This window comes from Podarcis melisellensis, assembly GCF_964234715.1.
Source record: "Podarcis melisellensis genome assembly, chromosome: 13".
Classification (NCBI taxonomy): Eukaryota; Metazoa; Chordata; class Lepidosauria; order Squamata; family Lacertidae; genus Podarcis; species Podarcis melisellensis.
Genome location: NC_138545.1, coordinates 19,491,536 through 19,506,970, shown reverse-complemented (window position 1 = coordinate 19,506,970; position 15,435 = coordinate 19,491,536). Strand labels below are relative to the sequence as shown.

Sequence of the window (15,435 nt, the reverse complement as noted above, 5' to 3'; positions counted from 1 at the left end):
GTAGAAGGTACCTTCAGTCTCATTACATTTCCAACATTTATTATTGGGCAAATGGTATATTTTTGCAAGCTTGACTGGGGTCATGTACCACCTGTAAATCATTTTCATTATGTTCTCTTTTAAGGCATTACATGCCGTGAATTTAACACCGGTGGTCCATAACTGTTCCCAGTCAGCAAACATAATGTCATGACCGATGTCCTGTGCCCATTTAATCATAGCTGATTTCACCGTTTCATCCTGTGTATTCCATTTCAACAGCAAATTGTACATTCTAGACAAGTTCTTAGTATTGGATTCTAACAGTTCTGTTTCTAACTTTGACCTCTCCTTCTGAAATCCTATTTTCCTGCCCTGCTTAAATGTCTCATTTATCTGACGGTAATGTAACCAGTCTCGAACTTTGAACTTTAGTCTCTCATAACTCTGAAGTTTAAACTTCTCACCATCTTGTTCTAGGATTTCACAGTAATTTGGCCATTTAGAATCCATATTAAGTTTTAATAAGATCAGCTAGTTAAGACCACCCACAGCCTCTAGATGCCATTAACTGCTCACAAGCCCCACATAGCAGTCGTGACCATCCTATATTCTTTGTCTTAAATGTCCAGTATCCTGCCTCTGACTGTGGAGGTTACAATGAGCTATCCTGGCTGAAGTCTGTTGGTGGAGCCATTCCTCCATGCTAATGTACCTGCAGGACTGAGTGGGAGAAAAAGAAGTCAAGCTGTCTGAAGGTCTTTCATATGCCAAAGAACCATATTTATCACTGGTGAAGCTTGGTAATTTCAGACCATGGACATACATCTGCCAACCCTTCTGCAATCAGTTGTGGATCACACAGTGTTTCTCTCCACTGACCCACCCCGCCCCTGCTATTCCATGCTCTACACTGGCTTCTACATTCCTGATATGCAAGAAGAACAAAACAAGCAAATGGCAGTTTCCCAACCCTGATTGGGTTGACGGACTTGTTTATTGAGCAGTGATGCTGATTGGTTTGAGGGAAAGCTGGATGACATCTCAAACTACCCAGTGCATTCTTCCATTATTCTCCTCATGGCAAAAAGTCTGATCCTTTGGCAGGGGTGTGGGGGGTGTGGCACAACCTCTCCCACTCAGATTTAATTTCACAGCCTAAATTTGCCAGTATGTGGTTGAATCCAACCTGAAAAACCCAGGGACTGTCTGGCGGAGGCCAAAGTTTACTTTTTCTGCCAATAAGCATGTTTATTTTGGAATAAGCACCATTTTGGAATCAGTATGTGTGAAAATATATTTTAAAGAAATAACAAAATAAGCATCTGTTACCTTGTTTCAAGACGACTGGATGATTTCCTGACATATGTACACATACACATGGATTTTTTCTTCTGTTCTGACTTGTTATGGGTTTTTTTTAATCTTTTAAAGTATTCTATGGTTTCACTTTCCCTATTATTATGCTTTATTATGACTAATGTTGGGTTTTTCCTTTTGTTTTTCAGAATTGTAATCTGCTTTGAGATGCCTTCTTAGCCATGAAGAGCAGGCTGTAAATATTTGAAATAAATCCTGATAATGTGAAAACCAACAAACATGTAGGATCAATTCATAGTTTATGAACTCACCTGAGCACACAACACCTGCAGCCTGCTCAATTCTGCAGTCATGTTCTCCCCATGGCATTTTGGGGCATTGATAGAGATTTGATTCTGTCCCTGTGCATCTGACATCATCCAGCCATATGGGGCCAGTGCCTCTTCCAAATTCTGCATTCTGTAGGGCTGATCTTGCATCTCCGCAGCCCAACTGCCGGCATACAACTCTGGCATCCTTCAGGTCCCAGTAGTGACTGCATACTGTGCCCCACTGGCCATTATGCAGCAATTCAACTCTTCCCCTGCAGTGATTTGAACCATTCACCAGCCTGATTTCCACTTGACTTGAGTCTTCAGCATCTGAATCTAACGTCATGCCTGAGGAAAGGAAATTCCAGAGCGTGAGGTAGCACATGAGACAAGATGTAGTTCTCTTCTGCATGATCATTTTGAAAGCAGGACAGTGGATAAGATAAAGCTAAAAATAGACCTGCTTCCTGTGAGGCAGGCTTTTTGCTTTGAGAATTCAGGCAGATTGAAGGGGAGACTTGGAAAAGTGGAAGAGAGGCTAGGGGAAAAGCAGTAATTTTTTATATTTGATTTAAGGGAGTTAAAAAAATATGAATCAAAATAGAGATGCAATATGTACTTTTCCTTGTTTTTTGTTTCTTTTGTAACACAATAAAACATTTAATGTAAAGTATTTTTTAAAAAAAGAAAACATCAACCCTGGGGCTATGTTTGACTGTTCTTGGGGTTAATTCCATACTGAAGAACTACAGTTTCTCCAAATTTAATGCTCAGAAGTGTGAAAACAAAAGTTATGACCAAAAGAGTGAATGGGAGTGAATGGCAGTTCTGAAAATTCGAAGTTCAGAATCTGAATTTGGATTGCCAAGTCTAGACTCTTACTGCATCAGTGGGCAGGGCTTGCACAGGGCTTGTATTTATTTACCACTTCAGAGAGACAGCTGTTCCCTCATTCTCCTTTTACCTGTCAACAATACTTTCAAAAGAAAAAAAATCACCATCTAGAAAGTAGCTAGTAAATTAATCTTGGGAAGACTCGGTCACATCTGGGATTGACAATTTTATTACTGGTCTCTGATTTGGGGTTTTAAAAGCAATTGGTCATGTAGGCTTTGCGAGGTAATTATGCTTCTTTCCAGCCAATGAAAAGCTTCACTTGCAAGATCTTGCATATCAGGCTGGCCTAAAAGGCACAGGATTCATTCAGGAAACATTTTCTGGTCAACTCTAATGTACATGATAATGTAAAAAGCAAACAAAACAGGGCTTGACATAAGTGATCAACTTACCTGAGCAGACAACACCAGCATCTTCCTCATGTGTGCAGTCATGCTCTCCCCAGTTGCTTGCAGGACACTGACTGAGCTCTGATTCTGTCCCTGAGCATCGGACCTCATCCAGCCAGATGGGTCCAGTTCCCCCCCAAAATTGTGCTTCAAGTGTGGCTGATATTGCAGGTCCACATCTTAGCTGTTGGCACACAACTGTGGCTTCCGCGATGCCCCAATCATCATCACAAATGGTGCCCCATTGGCCATTATGGAGAAATTCAACCATTCCATTGCAATGACTTGTACCATTCACCAGCCTAATCTCCAGCTGTCCTGCTTCTTCAATAGATGAGTCCAGCACCACACCTGGGCAAACCCAAGTTCAGAGAACCAATGAGATTTCTCCCCACCTATAACAATTTTTAAAATAGCATCAGGAAAGAAAAAGTGGAGGATAAAGGGCTGTGACTGTTGGCTATTTGTAGATTAGTTGCTCTGCAGAGAGCTTGCTGGGGAGACCACACATTACAAGGAACTCAAAATAACTTTAGCTAGGTTTTAATAACAAAAACAAAAACTCCTTCTACATTATAATATATCAATAAGCATGACCCAATCACCAGGGTACTGTGAGAGCTAGGTGCTGCTCTTTATATACTATACCCAATTGCTGACACAGCTTAATTAAGACAACTAAAAAGCACCTGCTAGACATGGGTGGCACTGTGGGTTAAACCACAGAGCCTAGGACTTGCCAATCAGAAGGTCGGCGGTTCGAATCCCCGTGACGGGGTGAGCTCCCATTGCTTGGTCCCTGCTCCTGCCCACCTAGCAGATCGAAAGCACGTCAAAGTGGAAGTAGATAAATAGGTACCACTCCAGCGGGAAGGTAAACGGTGTTTCCATGCACTGCTCTGATTCACCAGAAGCAGCTTAGTCATGCTGGCCACATGACCCAGAAGCTGTACGCCAGCTCCCTTTGCCAATAAAGTGAGATGAGCACTGCAACCCCAGAGTTGGTCATGACTGGACCTAATGGTCAGGGTTCCTTTACCTTTAACAGCACCTGCTATATCGCTTCACAGCTGTAAAACTAGGTCACGTTATTTGCTCTGGCCCTTAAAGACATACACATCTTGTGGAACAATAACAAACCTTCAAATTTAAAGAAACCATTCAACAGTGACAACTGTCTTGCTGGCCGGAAAATATCTGTTTGTTTGTTTGTTTGTTTGTTTGTTTGTTTTTGGGGGAAATTGGCAAAACAAACAAACAAGAGAAAGAAGAAACAACAACAAGAAAAAAAATCCTTCTGGTCCTGCATGTGGCTCTTTGCAATGATAATCCTGGACCATTAGGTCCAGTCGTGGCCGACTCTGGGGTTGTGGCCGAGGGAGCCGATGTACAGCTTCTGGGTCATATGGCCAGCATGACTAAGCCACTTCTGGCAAACCAGAGCAGTGCACAGAAATGCCGTTTAGCTTCCTGCCAGAGCGGTACCTATTTATCTACTTGCACTTTGACGTGCTTTCGAACTGCTAAGTTGGCAGGAGCAGGGACCGAGCAACGGGAGCTCACCCCGTTGTGGGGATTTGAACCACCAACCTTCTGATTGGCAAGTCCTAGGCTCTGTGGTTTAAACCACAGTGCCACCCGCGTCCCAAAGCAAAAAATACATACTATAATAACAGACAAAAATAATACCCCCCCCCCAGTATTCAACTCTCTTTCAAAACTCCTATTCAATCGCCACTCACTTCCAACATCACAACCACACAATTTCCCCCTGATTGACCTAATATATTTGCCTACACATTTTGAACAATACATACCATCACATACAAGTTTACCATAATCAGTAGTTGTACAATATCATGAACACAGGCAGCAGAACCTCATACATGGCAAAGGGTGAGCTGTTGGGGATTGAAGAGTCACTGGGGACCAAGGCATGTCTGAAAGCAGCCTAAAGCCCACAGAGGGCACCCAGCCCATCATCTGAGAAACAGTGGTCTATATTTTACTTGGGTTTGCCTACATAAGTCATGGAATGGATGTCAAATATGAACAATGTCACCCTCCTGGTTCAGTTCCTGACCCACATAAAGAGTCTCCCCACTTTCTCTTCCTTGCTGCTGCTCCTGTCTATCAACTCTTTAGAACGTGCTCCTTCCCAGCTCTGGCTGGAAAACTGGAAGAAATCTTCAGCCAGGGTTGGAAATCTCAAGAGAACAAAGAATGCAAAAGCTGGAGAATACCCAACACTCATTTTGGGTGCTTTATGTTGTAAGTTGCAAATATACAAAGACTAAGCAGAGCTAAAACTAGATAAGAGTTCCCTCTCTCCACAAGAGTGTAGAGCCTAGGAGAGACAGTCTGTGGAAAGAGGCCTTAAAATGCTCCATTTGCTTTCAACCTCCACTGGAACAGATTGCTCACTTGGAGCTGCCTGGAGTCCTGCATCCTGACCCTCTTCATTACTTTCCCCTAGGTATGGTAGCAGTGGGGCAAAATTTGGAAGGAAGATTGGGAAAGGAGTAAGACAAGGCTGTATATTGTCTCCCTGCTTATTTAACTTATATGCAGAATTCATCATGCGAAATGCTGGGCTGGATTAATCCCAAGCCGGAATTAAGATTGCCGGAAGAAATATCAGCAACCTCAGATATGCAGATGACACAACCTTGATGGCAGAAAATGAGGAAGAATTAAAGAACCTTTTAATGAGGGTGAAAGAGGAGAACGCAAAATATGGTCTGAAGCTCAACATCAAAAAAACGAAGATCATGGCCACTGGTCCCATCACCTCCTGGGAAATAGAAGGGGAAAGAAATGGAGGCAGTGAGAGATTCTACTTTCTTGGACTCCATGATCACTGCAGTTGGTGACAGCAGCCACAAAATTAAGATGCCTGCTTCTTGGGAGAAAAGCAATGACAAACCTAGATAGCATCTTAAAAAGCAGAGACATCACCTTGCTGACAAAGGTAAAAGCTATGGTTTTCCCAGTAGTGATGTATGGAAGTGAGAGCTGGACCATCAAGAAGGCAGATCACTGAAGAATTGATGCTTTTGAATTATGGTGCTGGAGGAGACTCTTGAGAGTCCCATGGACTGCAAGAAGATCAAACCTATCCATTCTGAAGGAAATCAGCCCTGAGTGGTCACTGGAAGGACAGATCGTGAAGCTGAGGCTCCAATACTTTGGTCACCTCATGAGAAGAGAAGACTCCCTGGAAAAGACCCTGATGTTGGGAAAGATTGAGGGCACAAGGAGAAGGGGACGACAGAAGACAAGATGGTTGGATAGTGTTCTCAAAGCTACCAGCATGAGTTTGACCAAACTGTGGGAGGCAGTGGAAGACAGGAGTGCCTGGCGTGCTCTGGTCCATGGGGTCATGAAGAGTTGGACACAACTAAACGACTAAACAACAACAACAACAACAACAACAAAAGCACTCAGAAATGTGTTTGGAAGCAAGCACCTCCTCTGGCAGGAACTAACGGAGATGCCAAACCTATAAAGGTCGACCAGAGGGAAAGCTGGGTGGAGCTGCAGAACCAGTGAGGTCAGGGTTGGCAAGTACAGCTGGCCATTAAGATGTCAGAAAAACAGCCTTGGGAGAACGGGAGGCCATGGCACTGAGCTCCTGTTTTGTCCCATCCCACTACCCTCCCAAATTAGTATTCTCTTGTCTGCTGATACTCAACTCCAAGTACTCGCCTCTGACCAGGCAGCCACTATTCTGGAAAGGAGAGGATTCTATTAATAAAAAGGTATCTGAACAGCAGGAACCAAAGCTGGGTCTCTGGTCCTCCCACCCAGCCACTGCACTGATCATCAGTGATACTAACCCAGGAAGAAAATGCTGAAAGAGAACTTCATGCTGAAAGACCATTCAGCCCAGTAGCCAGGGGTGTCCTTTTCTAATGTCCCATGAAGGAAGATCTCCTCTGGAGGCTGCGGCATTTGAACTATCACACTCGCCTGCAGCGTAGCTGTTTCCTATCATATATTGTTTCCTTTGATCTGAGGGGATGGGTTTCCTTTTTAACCAACCAGCACCACATGACAAAAAAACTTCTCTTATCAGTGTGCAGTCACTGCATGCAAGAAGTAGGAGCCCACAAATGGACATATTTTTCATGTTGTGTTTAGCCTGGACTATGTGAACATGTGTTTTCTGATGCCTCCTCAAGCAGATTATTGGATCCTTAGGAGCACTGCTGTGGTGAATGAGATCGAATCTAACTTTAATATTTTGAAGCTGGGGTGGGGTGGGGGGTGGATCTGGATTCTGTCTCATGTTAAACCTCCAAGGTCTACTTTTCCAGGATGTGCGGAATCACCTAGTTACCAGACCAAGTTACTTAAGCGACTTATTGTATCCCAAAAATATATAAAAAATAAATAAATTGTCCAGTAGCACCTTAGAGACCAACTAAGTTTGTTCTTGGTATAAGCTTTCATGTGCAGGCACACATTTGAAGAAGTGTGCATGCACACAGAAGCTTATACCAAGAACAAATTTAGTTGCTCTCTAAGGTGCTACTGGACAATTTATTTATTTATATATATGTATTTTGACTGCATCAGACCAACAGTGCTGCCTACCTGAATCTTAGTGTATCCAGTCACAGAACAAAGCAGCTGATGAGTTTGTGAGCTCCTGGGACTTTGAAGAAGATATCAGCCTTCCAGTAGCCTGGTTCAAAGAACATGCCAAGCCCAAACGTGACTTAGCTGGTAAAGGTAAAGGAACCCTGGACGATGAAGTCCAGTCAAAGAGAGCTTTCCAGGTCATGTGGCCAGAATGACTAAACCGCTTTTGGTGCAACGGGACACAGTGACAGAAACCAGAGTGCACGGAAACACCATTTACCTACCTGCCACTGCAGTACCCATTTATCTACTTGCACTAGTGTGCTTTCGAACTGCTAGGTTGGCAGGAGCTGCGACAGAGCAACGGGAGCTGACACCATCGTGCAGATTCGAACCGCTGACCTTCTGATCATCAAGCCCAAGAGGCTCAGTGGTTTAGACCACAGAGCCATATGAACATGAGAAGTGAGTGCCCTGATAAGGCTGCTAAGCAATGGCAACAGATTTGGGAGATACAGGAGCAAGAACAGCAGCTTCACCCTTCAACTTCCTCTTCTACTTTTAACCGATTCACTAAATCATTTCTGCGTAGACTTGCTGAAACAAACAAAAATTACAATGTGATAACTATATCCCTGAAATCTTCAGCTGTGTCGTGGAGATCAGAAAACAAGATAATCATCTGAAACATACACCAGAGGCATTACTTCGTGGCTGACATTTATTATGAATTATTCTAAGTAGAGAACCCCTTTTGGACTGTTTGTGTGAAAAGGAAAAGAAATGAATTTGAGACATTTGTGTCTGAAGATTGGGAAAACATCACTTAACAGAAAGCAGAACAGTTGGATATCACCCTAGCGGGAATGTTTTGAATAATTTCTTTTATGTAACTAACAGATGGAAAATCAGAAATTCCCTTTTATTCTCCTTCTTTTGGCTTTCTTCCTTTCTTCTCTTTGTTTTTTTCTTTTCCCCCTTTGGTGTCCTCTGCTCTGGGTCATTATTGGGGTCCAAGGATTAGACACACATGGTTGGTGGAAGGAACTTGAGTGAGAGGCAAGGAAGGGAAATCTCCCAGGGTGAGAGACAGGGAGAAGAAGGAAAAACTCTCAGGAGGAGAGCCCACCACATTCTGTGTGTGACAAGGGTTAAAAACTACCTTTGAGAGAGGACTCTACATTTTCTTTTATTTTCCCTGTTTTGTTTTTATTTAGATTAATTTCTTTTATCCTATTGTATTATGAAAAAGCTGCAATAAAACCTTCAGAAAAAGCACAAAGCTAGCTTTGGACAAAGAGACTTGTACATTGTTTCTGCACTTTAGATATGCTGCTGCAGGTTTTCCTCCCGTTAATTTTTCTGGAGGCTGTTATTAAGTATGTTTTATGTTTTATAATTGCATCTGAGCTGTGTTGGGTTTTTGTTTTCTTTGTAAGCACTTTGAGTTGTTCTGGCAAGAAAACTGATCAATACATTTAATCAATAATAATTCATATTTGCATGAGTTAAAGAATTAGTTCCTGGGATGACAAAGTATATAATTCAACATTGCTGTTTGATATGAATTATGTACTATTATGTATCACTATGCATTTGTTATAAATTGTATTTATATAACTCTTAATTTTTTGAATTGAATGACTATTATATGTTGACATATATGGTTAATTATGTTCTATGCTTTAAACTGTGTTTGTGTGTGTATATAAATAGATGAGTGAATATATGGACTTCTTTCTTTTTTTTGCTTAAAGTGCATACAGAAAACACCCAAGCAGGGAGTCATGAGGAGGTCTGAAGTCCAATCCTTTTATGTCACATTATGACCTGCATGGGTTTCATGATGAGTCGGTACAGAAGTCAAACCCACCGCCCTTCTTATACTATTGCAGTATCCAGGGAGCGCAACTCCCAGTCCCCCATACAGACGGAGAAAACAAAGCTTGACTTTTCCTGAATTCTGACCTGATAGAACACCTTTGGAGAATCACTGCAGGTTAGTTCTCCAATTTAATCCTTCAATGTCAGCAGCTGAGGGATAGTGCTGGCTGATCTCTTTGCTGTATGCGTGTGTGTCTGTGTCAGTCTGTGTGTGTGTAAGAGAGAGAAAAAGAGAAAGAGGACCAAAACAAAAGCAAGTCTAGGTGCGAGAGAAGTTGAACAATGGAGAGAATGGAGTGTTGTTTGGCAGTTTAAACTGAGAGACAGATACATCACATTTCCATCCAATAAATTTCACCCCCAAAGTCCAGCCATTGCAGTTGTTCCTCCTAGCCTCCAAGGCTGGAATTCTAAATACGTATCATTCTAGGGGGCTACATATTAACTATATATGAATTAAAATTGCTCTGTAGGACCAATTTCTTTACTAAATTCAGATTATAAATTATTTGCAGGGATATTGGCTAATAGATTTAAAAAGATTTTGAGGAGAATTATCAATGGTGATCAAGCGGGCTTCCTTCCAGGGAGGCAAATGTATAACAACACAAGAATGGTGATTAACATATTAGAATATTTAGCCAAGAGGCCTGATAAAAAAAAGCTGCACTGATGCTGGTAGATGCCGAAAAGCTTTTGATAATGTGTCCTGGGAATTTATGGTGAAAACTATCAATGTAATGGAGTAAGAGAGAAAATAGGATGCGGCATAAAAACGATATGTAAAAATCAAAAAGCCAAATTAATATTTCTAAAGGCACCAGGCAAGGCTGCCCGCTATCACCACTTTTATTTATAACAATATTGGAAACATTATTAAAGGAAATTAGAGAAGAAACAAGAATAAAAGGAATCAAATTGGGATATAGATCTTACAAATGAAAAGCATTTGCCGACGACCTCATCATTACGGCAGAAAACCCAACAGAAAGTATAACAGAAGCAATGGCAAAAAGGAATAAATTTGGACAGGTTTAGGGCTTTAAATTGAATAAAAATAAAACAAAATTATTAGTGAAAAATATGAATGAACAAGAAAGAATAGAGCTAGTAAATAAGATATGGCTAACGATTACAAACCAAGTTAAATATTTAGAAATCTGGATTACGGTAAAAAACATAAATTTATCTAATGATAACTATACCCAAATATGCATAGAAATAAAAAAAGACCTAGAAATTTGGAGTAGGCTAAATTTTTTGCTATAGGGAAGGATAGCTATAATAAAGATGACATATCGGTGGCTGTGATCTGTGTGTAGATCCTACCTGTCTTTTCACTCTACTTTGCTCTTCCTTTAGGTGTTCCTATTGTGCAGCTATGCATCTCCCACAAAGATGTTCCTTCAGCCAACCTGGCCTCTTAATCTTCCTCTACTTTTTCAGTCTCCTGTCCCTCTCTACATTCTTGCATCTATATGACAAGATGCCATATCAGCGGTGGAGGATCAGCTTCAAGAATTCATCTAATTTCCCAGGGAGGGGACATCCAGCTTCCCTCATTAACACCAAGACCACCTGTAATTCTTCCAGGTCATCCCCTAAGATCATAGATAGTGGCATATGGACAGTGAACTCTGCTGGCCGTTTTGGGAACCAGATGGGGCAATATGCCACCCTCTATGCCTTAGCCAAGATGAATAGACATCAAGCCTACATCTATCCCGCCATGCACCAGTACCTCTCACCAATGTTCCAAATCACCTTGCCTGTGCTCCATGCTGAAGTGGCTAAAAAGATCCGCTGGAAGAACTTCCATCTGCATAATTGGATGTCAGAGGATTATAAACACATCAAAGGCAAGTACGTCCGGCTGACGGGCTACCCATGGTCTTACACCTTTTTTCAGCATATCCGCCAAGAGATACTTCAGCAGTTCTCCTTCCATGACCACATCAAGGAAGAAGCCAATCAATATCTTCAGGAGTTAAGGGGGCAGCGGCAGGAGGTGACGTATGTTGGAGTGCATGTCCGCAGAGGGGATTATGTCCATTTGATGCCCAGGTGGAAAGGTGTGGTGGCTGACAGAGGCTATTTGGAGAAAGCCATGAACTATTTCAGAGAGAAGTACCCCAATCCCATCTTTGTGGTGACCAGCAATGGGATGGAGTGGTGCAAGGAAAACATCAATGCCTCCAGGGGGGATGTGTATTTTTCTGGGGATGGGCGTGAGTCCTCTCCAGGGAGGGATTTTGCTCTCCTTGCTCATTGCAACCACACAATAATGACAATTGGCACTTTTGGCCTCTGGGCTGGCTACCTGGCTGGTGGGAAGACAATCTACTTGGCCAACTACACCCTCCCAGACTCACCTGTCCGCAAGCGCTTCAAGCCCTCAGCAATTTTTTTGCCGGAATGGATTGGGATTCCAGCAGACCTCTCCCCTCTGCTGTCCAAGAAATCTTCTCAAGTCCAGAAGCCAGAAGTTTGAGCAGATAGCTGCCGATTCATGTCTAATTAGATACACTGTGTTCAGGCATTTGGCTAAATACTCTAGGCGAATACTGAAGTGCAGTGCCGGATTTACGTATAAACTAAACAAGCTATAGCTTAGTGCTACACTCTCTTGGGGGCCCCCAAAAAATTAAATGGGAAAAAAACTGGATGTACATTTTCAAAATATAAGATAAAAAACAAATAAAATAAAACCTACATACAGCAACAGTGTTTTGTGTTGTGTAGGCTCCTATTTGTTATATGCAAATGGCTTTAGATACCTATTAGGTCCATAAATTACCATATAGCATGTATTCAACACACAAAAAAGTGGCAATTTATTGTTGACAAAGGACAGGTGGACATATAAAGGGCCCCATTACCTTCAGTAGCTTAGGGCCTCATCTAACCTAAATCCAACCCTGCTGAAGAGTTCCCTGGGAAGTTATGCAAGCCCTATTAAAATGATATTAAAATGATATTTTAATTTGGAGTCTTATTACAAAGAAGTAGCAGCAAGTTGTAAAATAAGACAACAGCAACCAGGCACACAACTCTACTTGAGGGGTTGTCAAAGAGAAAATAATCTCTAGAAGAGTGGTCTTCATCCAGTCCAGGCCCAGAACAAGTGACTCACTTCTACAGTTTCACTTTTAATTTAAAATTAATAGCACTAGGATATACCACATTTCACACACAGGGATATTGGAATGATGTTTTTCCCAATACAAGTGAACCAATATTTCATGTATTACTGGTCAAACTTTTGAAGCCTTTCAGTGGTTGCATCCTCTCTTTGATTTCTGGGACCATTTCTTTTGTGAGGGCAAGTGACCATCACCTTTAGCTTTGCATTTTCTTTTCTTTTCTTTTTTTTTTTGAAATAATTTTTATTAGTTTACAACAAAAACAAAAACACATACTAATTTCACATCCAATTTTTCACAAATTGTTTCTTTTTTGGACTTCCTTCAGCTTTTCCGTAAATCATCCATAGTCATTATTTAAGTTACGCATTCCTTAGGTTTGTATTGTCATTGTTTATACCCTTCTTTTCTATTCCCTTTAAACAATACTTCTCCATTTTTCACAGTGCTTCTTTAAATCCCTCTAGTGTTATCTGTCCCACACTTATACTTTCCAGATATTCCACAAATTTCCCCCAGTCCTCGATGAACTTTTGGTCTCTTAAATATCTAATCTTCCCAGTCAGTTTATCCAACTCAGCATAGTCTAACAGCTTCGTTCTCCATTCTTCCACCGTCGGTATTTCCTGTTGTTTCCATTTCTGGACCAGTAACACTCTTGCAGCTGTCACTGCATATTGGAAAAATTTACAATCCTTTCTCTTTATCTCATTTCCTAGTATTCCTAACAGAAAGGCCTCTGGTTTCTTTATAAATGTATATTTTAGAATCTTCTTCAATTCGTTATATATCCTTTCCCAGAAGCCTTTCACTTTCTTACATTCCCACCACATATGGTAAAAAGAACCTTCTTTATCCTTACATTTAGCTTTGCATTTTCTTATGTAAAAAAGTCTTTCTGTTATTGTCTCACTTTCCATAACTTTCAGCACCTGCTTTCTATCTTTGCCACCTGCTGGTGCTTTTTTCTCCAACTCTCTTCCTGCAATTATTTTGTCCTCCATCCTGACTTCCTCCTTCCGCTTTCTCAGCCTTTCTTCCGTTGCCACTTACTCTCATCTCACCATCTTGAACAGTCCTTTGTATCACAAGCCATCTGCCTGTTTCCTTTTTAAAAAACCACATACAGAAATTTGGAGAACCAAACTAAGACTGGAAATGTGAGAACCCAAAATTTCCAGATTTGCCCATCCCTAGTGATAAACTGGGAACAGCAGTTGGATTTTATTGCTTTGTAAAGTTCAAATTTCCCATTTTAACCAGGCAGACTCTCCCAGTTGTTAGTGTACAAACATTGTTTTATGATCAGCTAGCTAGTACCCTGAGAAGGCTGCTAAGCAATGGCAACAGATTTGGGAGATACAGGAGCAAGAACAGCTGCTACACCCTTCAATTTCCTCGTCTACTTTTAACCGATTCACTAAATCATTTCAGTGTAGACTTGCTGAAACAAACAAAAAATTACAATGTGATAACTATATCCTTGAAATCTTCAGCTGTGTTGCAGAGATCAGAAAACAAGATAATAATCTGAAATATACACCAGAGGCATTACTTCATGGCTAACTTTTATTATGAATTATTCTAATTAGAGAACCCCTTTTGGACTGTTTGTGTGAAAAGGAAAAGGAATGAATTTGAGACATTTGTGTCTGAAGATTGGGAAAACATTACTTAACAGAAAGCAGAACAGTTGGATATCACCCTAGCAGGAATGTTCTGAATAATTTCTTTTATGTAAATGACAGACGGAAAATCAGAAATCCCCCTTTCTTCTCCTTTTCTTTGTTTCTCCTCCTTTCTTCTCCCCCCCATTGGTGTCCTCTGCTGTGGGTCATTACTGGGGTCCAAGGATTAGACACACATGGTTGGTGCAAGGACCTTGAGTGAGAAACAGGGATCCTGCCCGCCAGGGTCCTGAACCCGGCACACCCAGCCATTGCAGAACCCGCCGCTGTCTAACGTGGAAAGGGCCAATTCGAGCACCGCAATGAGTCTGATGGGCTTCAGCACTGACCAATAGGGCGCCTCCTGGGAGGGTTGCTCTTGGACTCCTCCTCCTCGCGCTCACCGCCAGTGGTTGTGTGCTGCGTTCCGGCGGGTGAGCGATTTTCAGCATTCCCCGCCCCCCAACAATCAAGCAGCCAATCGCGGCTTACAATCTCAGGTTCGTGCTTCGTTACAGTGGGTGAGCAATTTTCGGCATTGGCTGCTTGATTGTTTGGGGGGGGGATTCTGAAATTCGCTCACCCACACAACCACTCGTGCCACAGAATGGGGAATGGGAAGGCCATTGTGGCGTTCATACAGAGCCCCCAGTCATTTCACAGACTATTGACCTGTACACCACTACAGTGGTACCTCGGGTTAAGTACTTAATTCATTCCGGAGGTCCGTTCTTAACCTGAAACTGTTCATAACCTGAAGCACCACTTTAGCTAATGGGACCTCCTGTTGCCACCGCGCAGCCGGAGCCCAATTTCTGTTCTCATCCTGAAGCAAAGTTCCTAACCTGAAGCACTATTTCTGGGTTAGCGGAGTGTGTAACCTGAAGAGTATGTAACCCGAGGTACCACTGTACTTTATTCTTCCACTGCCACCAATTTTGTGGGGGAAAACCCAGTGTTCCTGGTGAAGTATTGAGTCTCAGTCAGGTAGAGTAGTTAACAATGAAGATTAAAGTTGATTTCAAACACAAACAAGTTTTAAAATATATTCAAAACGCTGTCACTCTATTCCCTCTCAGTCTTGTCCCTGTCTCTAACTCACTCTGACTCCTCTACCTCCTCGCTCCCCAAAGAACCAACCAACTAACTGTTTAAACCTCTGGCTGAGCCTCAAAATCAGGTAGGCTCCACTTCCGGGCTTTCTTATTGGTCAACCTATTAACCCTTTCTCTCTCTCAATACAAATGTAACCCCAAAG

The 15,435-nt window shown here is 41.9% G+C and overlaps 1 protein-coding gene and 1 pseudogene across 2 annotated transcripts in view; one reads left to right on the top strand and one right to left on the bottom strand.

Annotated features, from left to right (window-relative positions):
• The window catches only part of LOC309355243 (scavenger receptor cysteine-rich domain-containing protein DMBT1-like), a gene marked incomplete at its 5' end in the record, with an annotated part of 37,633 nt that extends 30,783 nt beyond the window's left edge, over positions 1-6,850 (bottom strand). The window contains 3 exons of the mRNA XM_081885891.1: positions 1,611-1,958; positions 2,900-3,247; positions 6,736-6,850. Of these exons, the coding sequence (XP_081742017.1) occupies positions 1,611-1,958; positions 2,900-3,247; positions 6,736-6,850 (811 nt within the window). The remainder of the gene's footprint in view (positions 1-1,610; positions 1,959-2,899; positions 3,248-6,735) is intronic.
• Positions 6,851-9,369: 2,519 nt separating this feature from the next.
• On the top strand, positions 9,370-11,858 carry LOC309354744 (galactoside alpha-(1,2)-fucosyltransferase 2 pseudogene; annotated as a pseudogene). Its single transcript has 2 exons — positions 9,370-9,482; positions 10,730-11,858. The product of its transcript is annotated as a galactoside alpha-(1,2)-fucosyltransferase 2 pseudogene (transcript).
• The last annotated feature ends 3,577 nt before the right edge of the window (positions 11,859-15,435 follow it).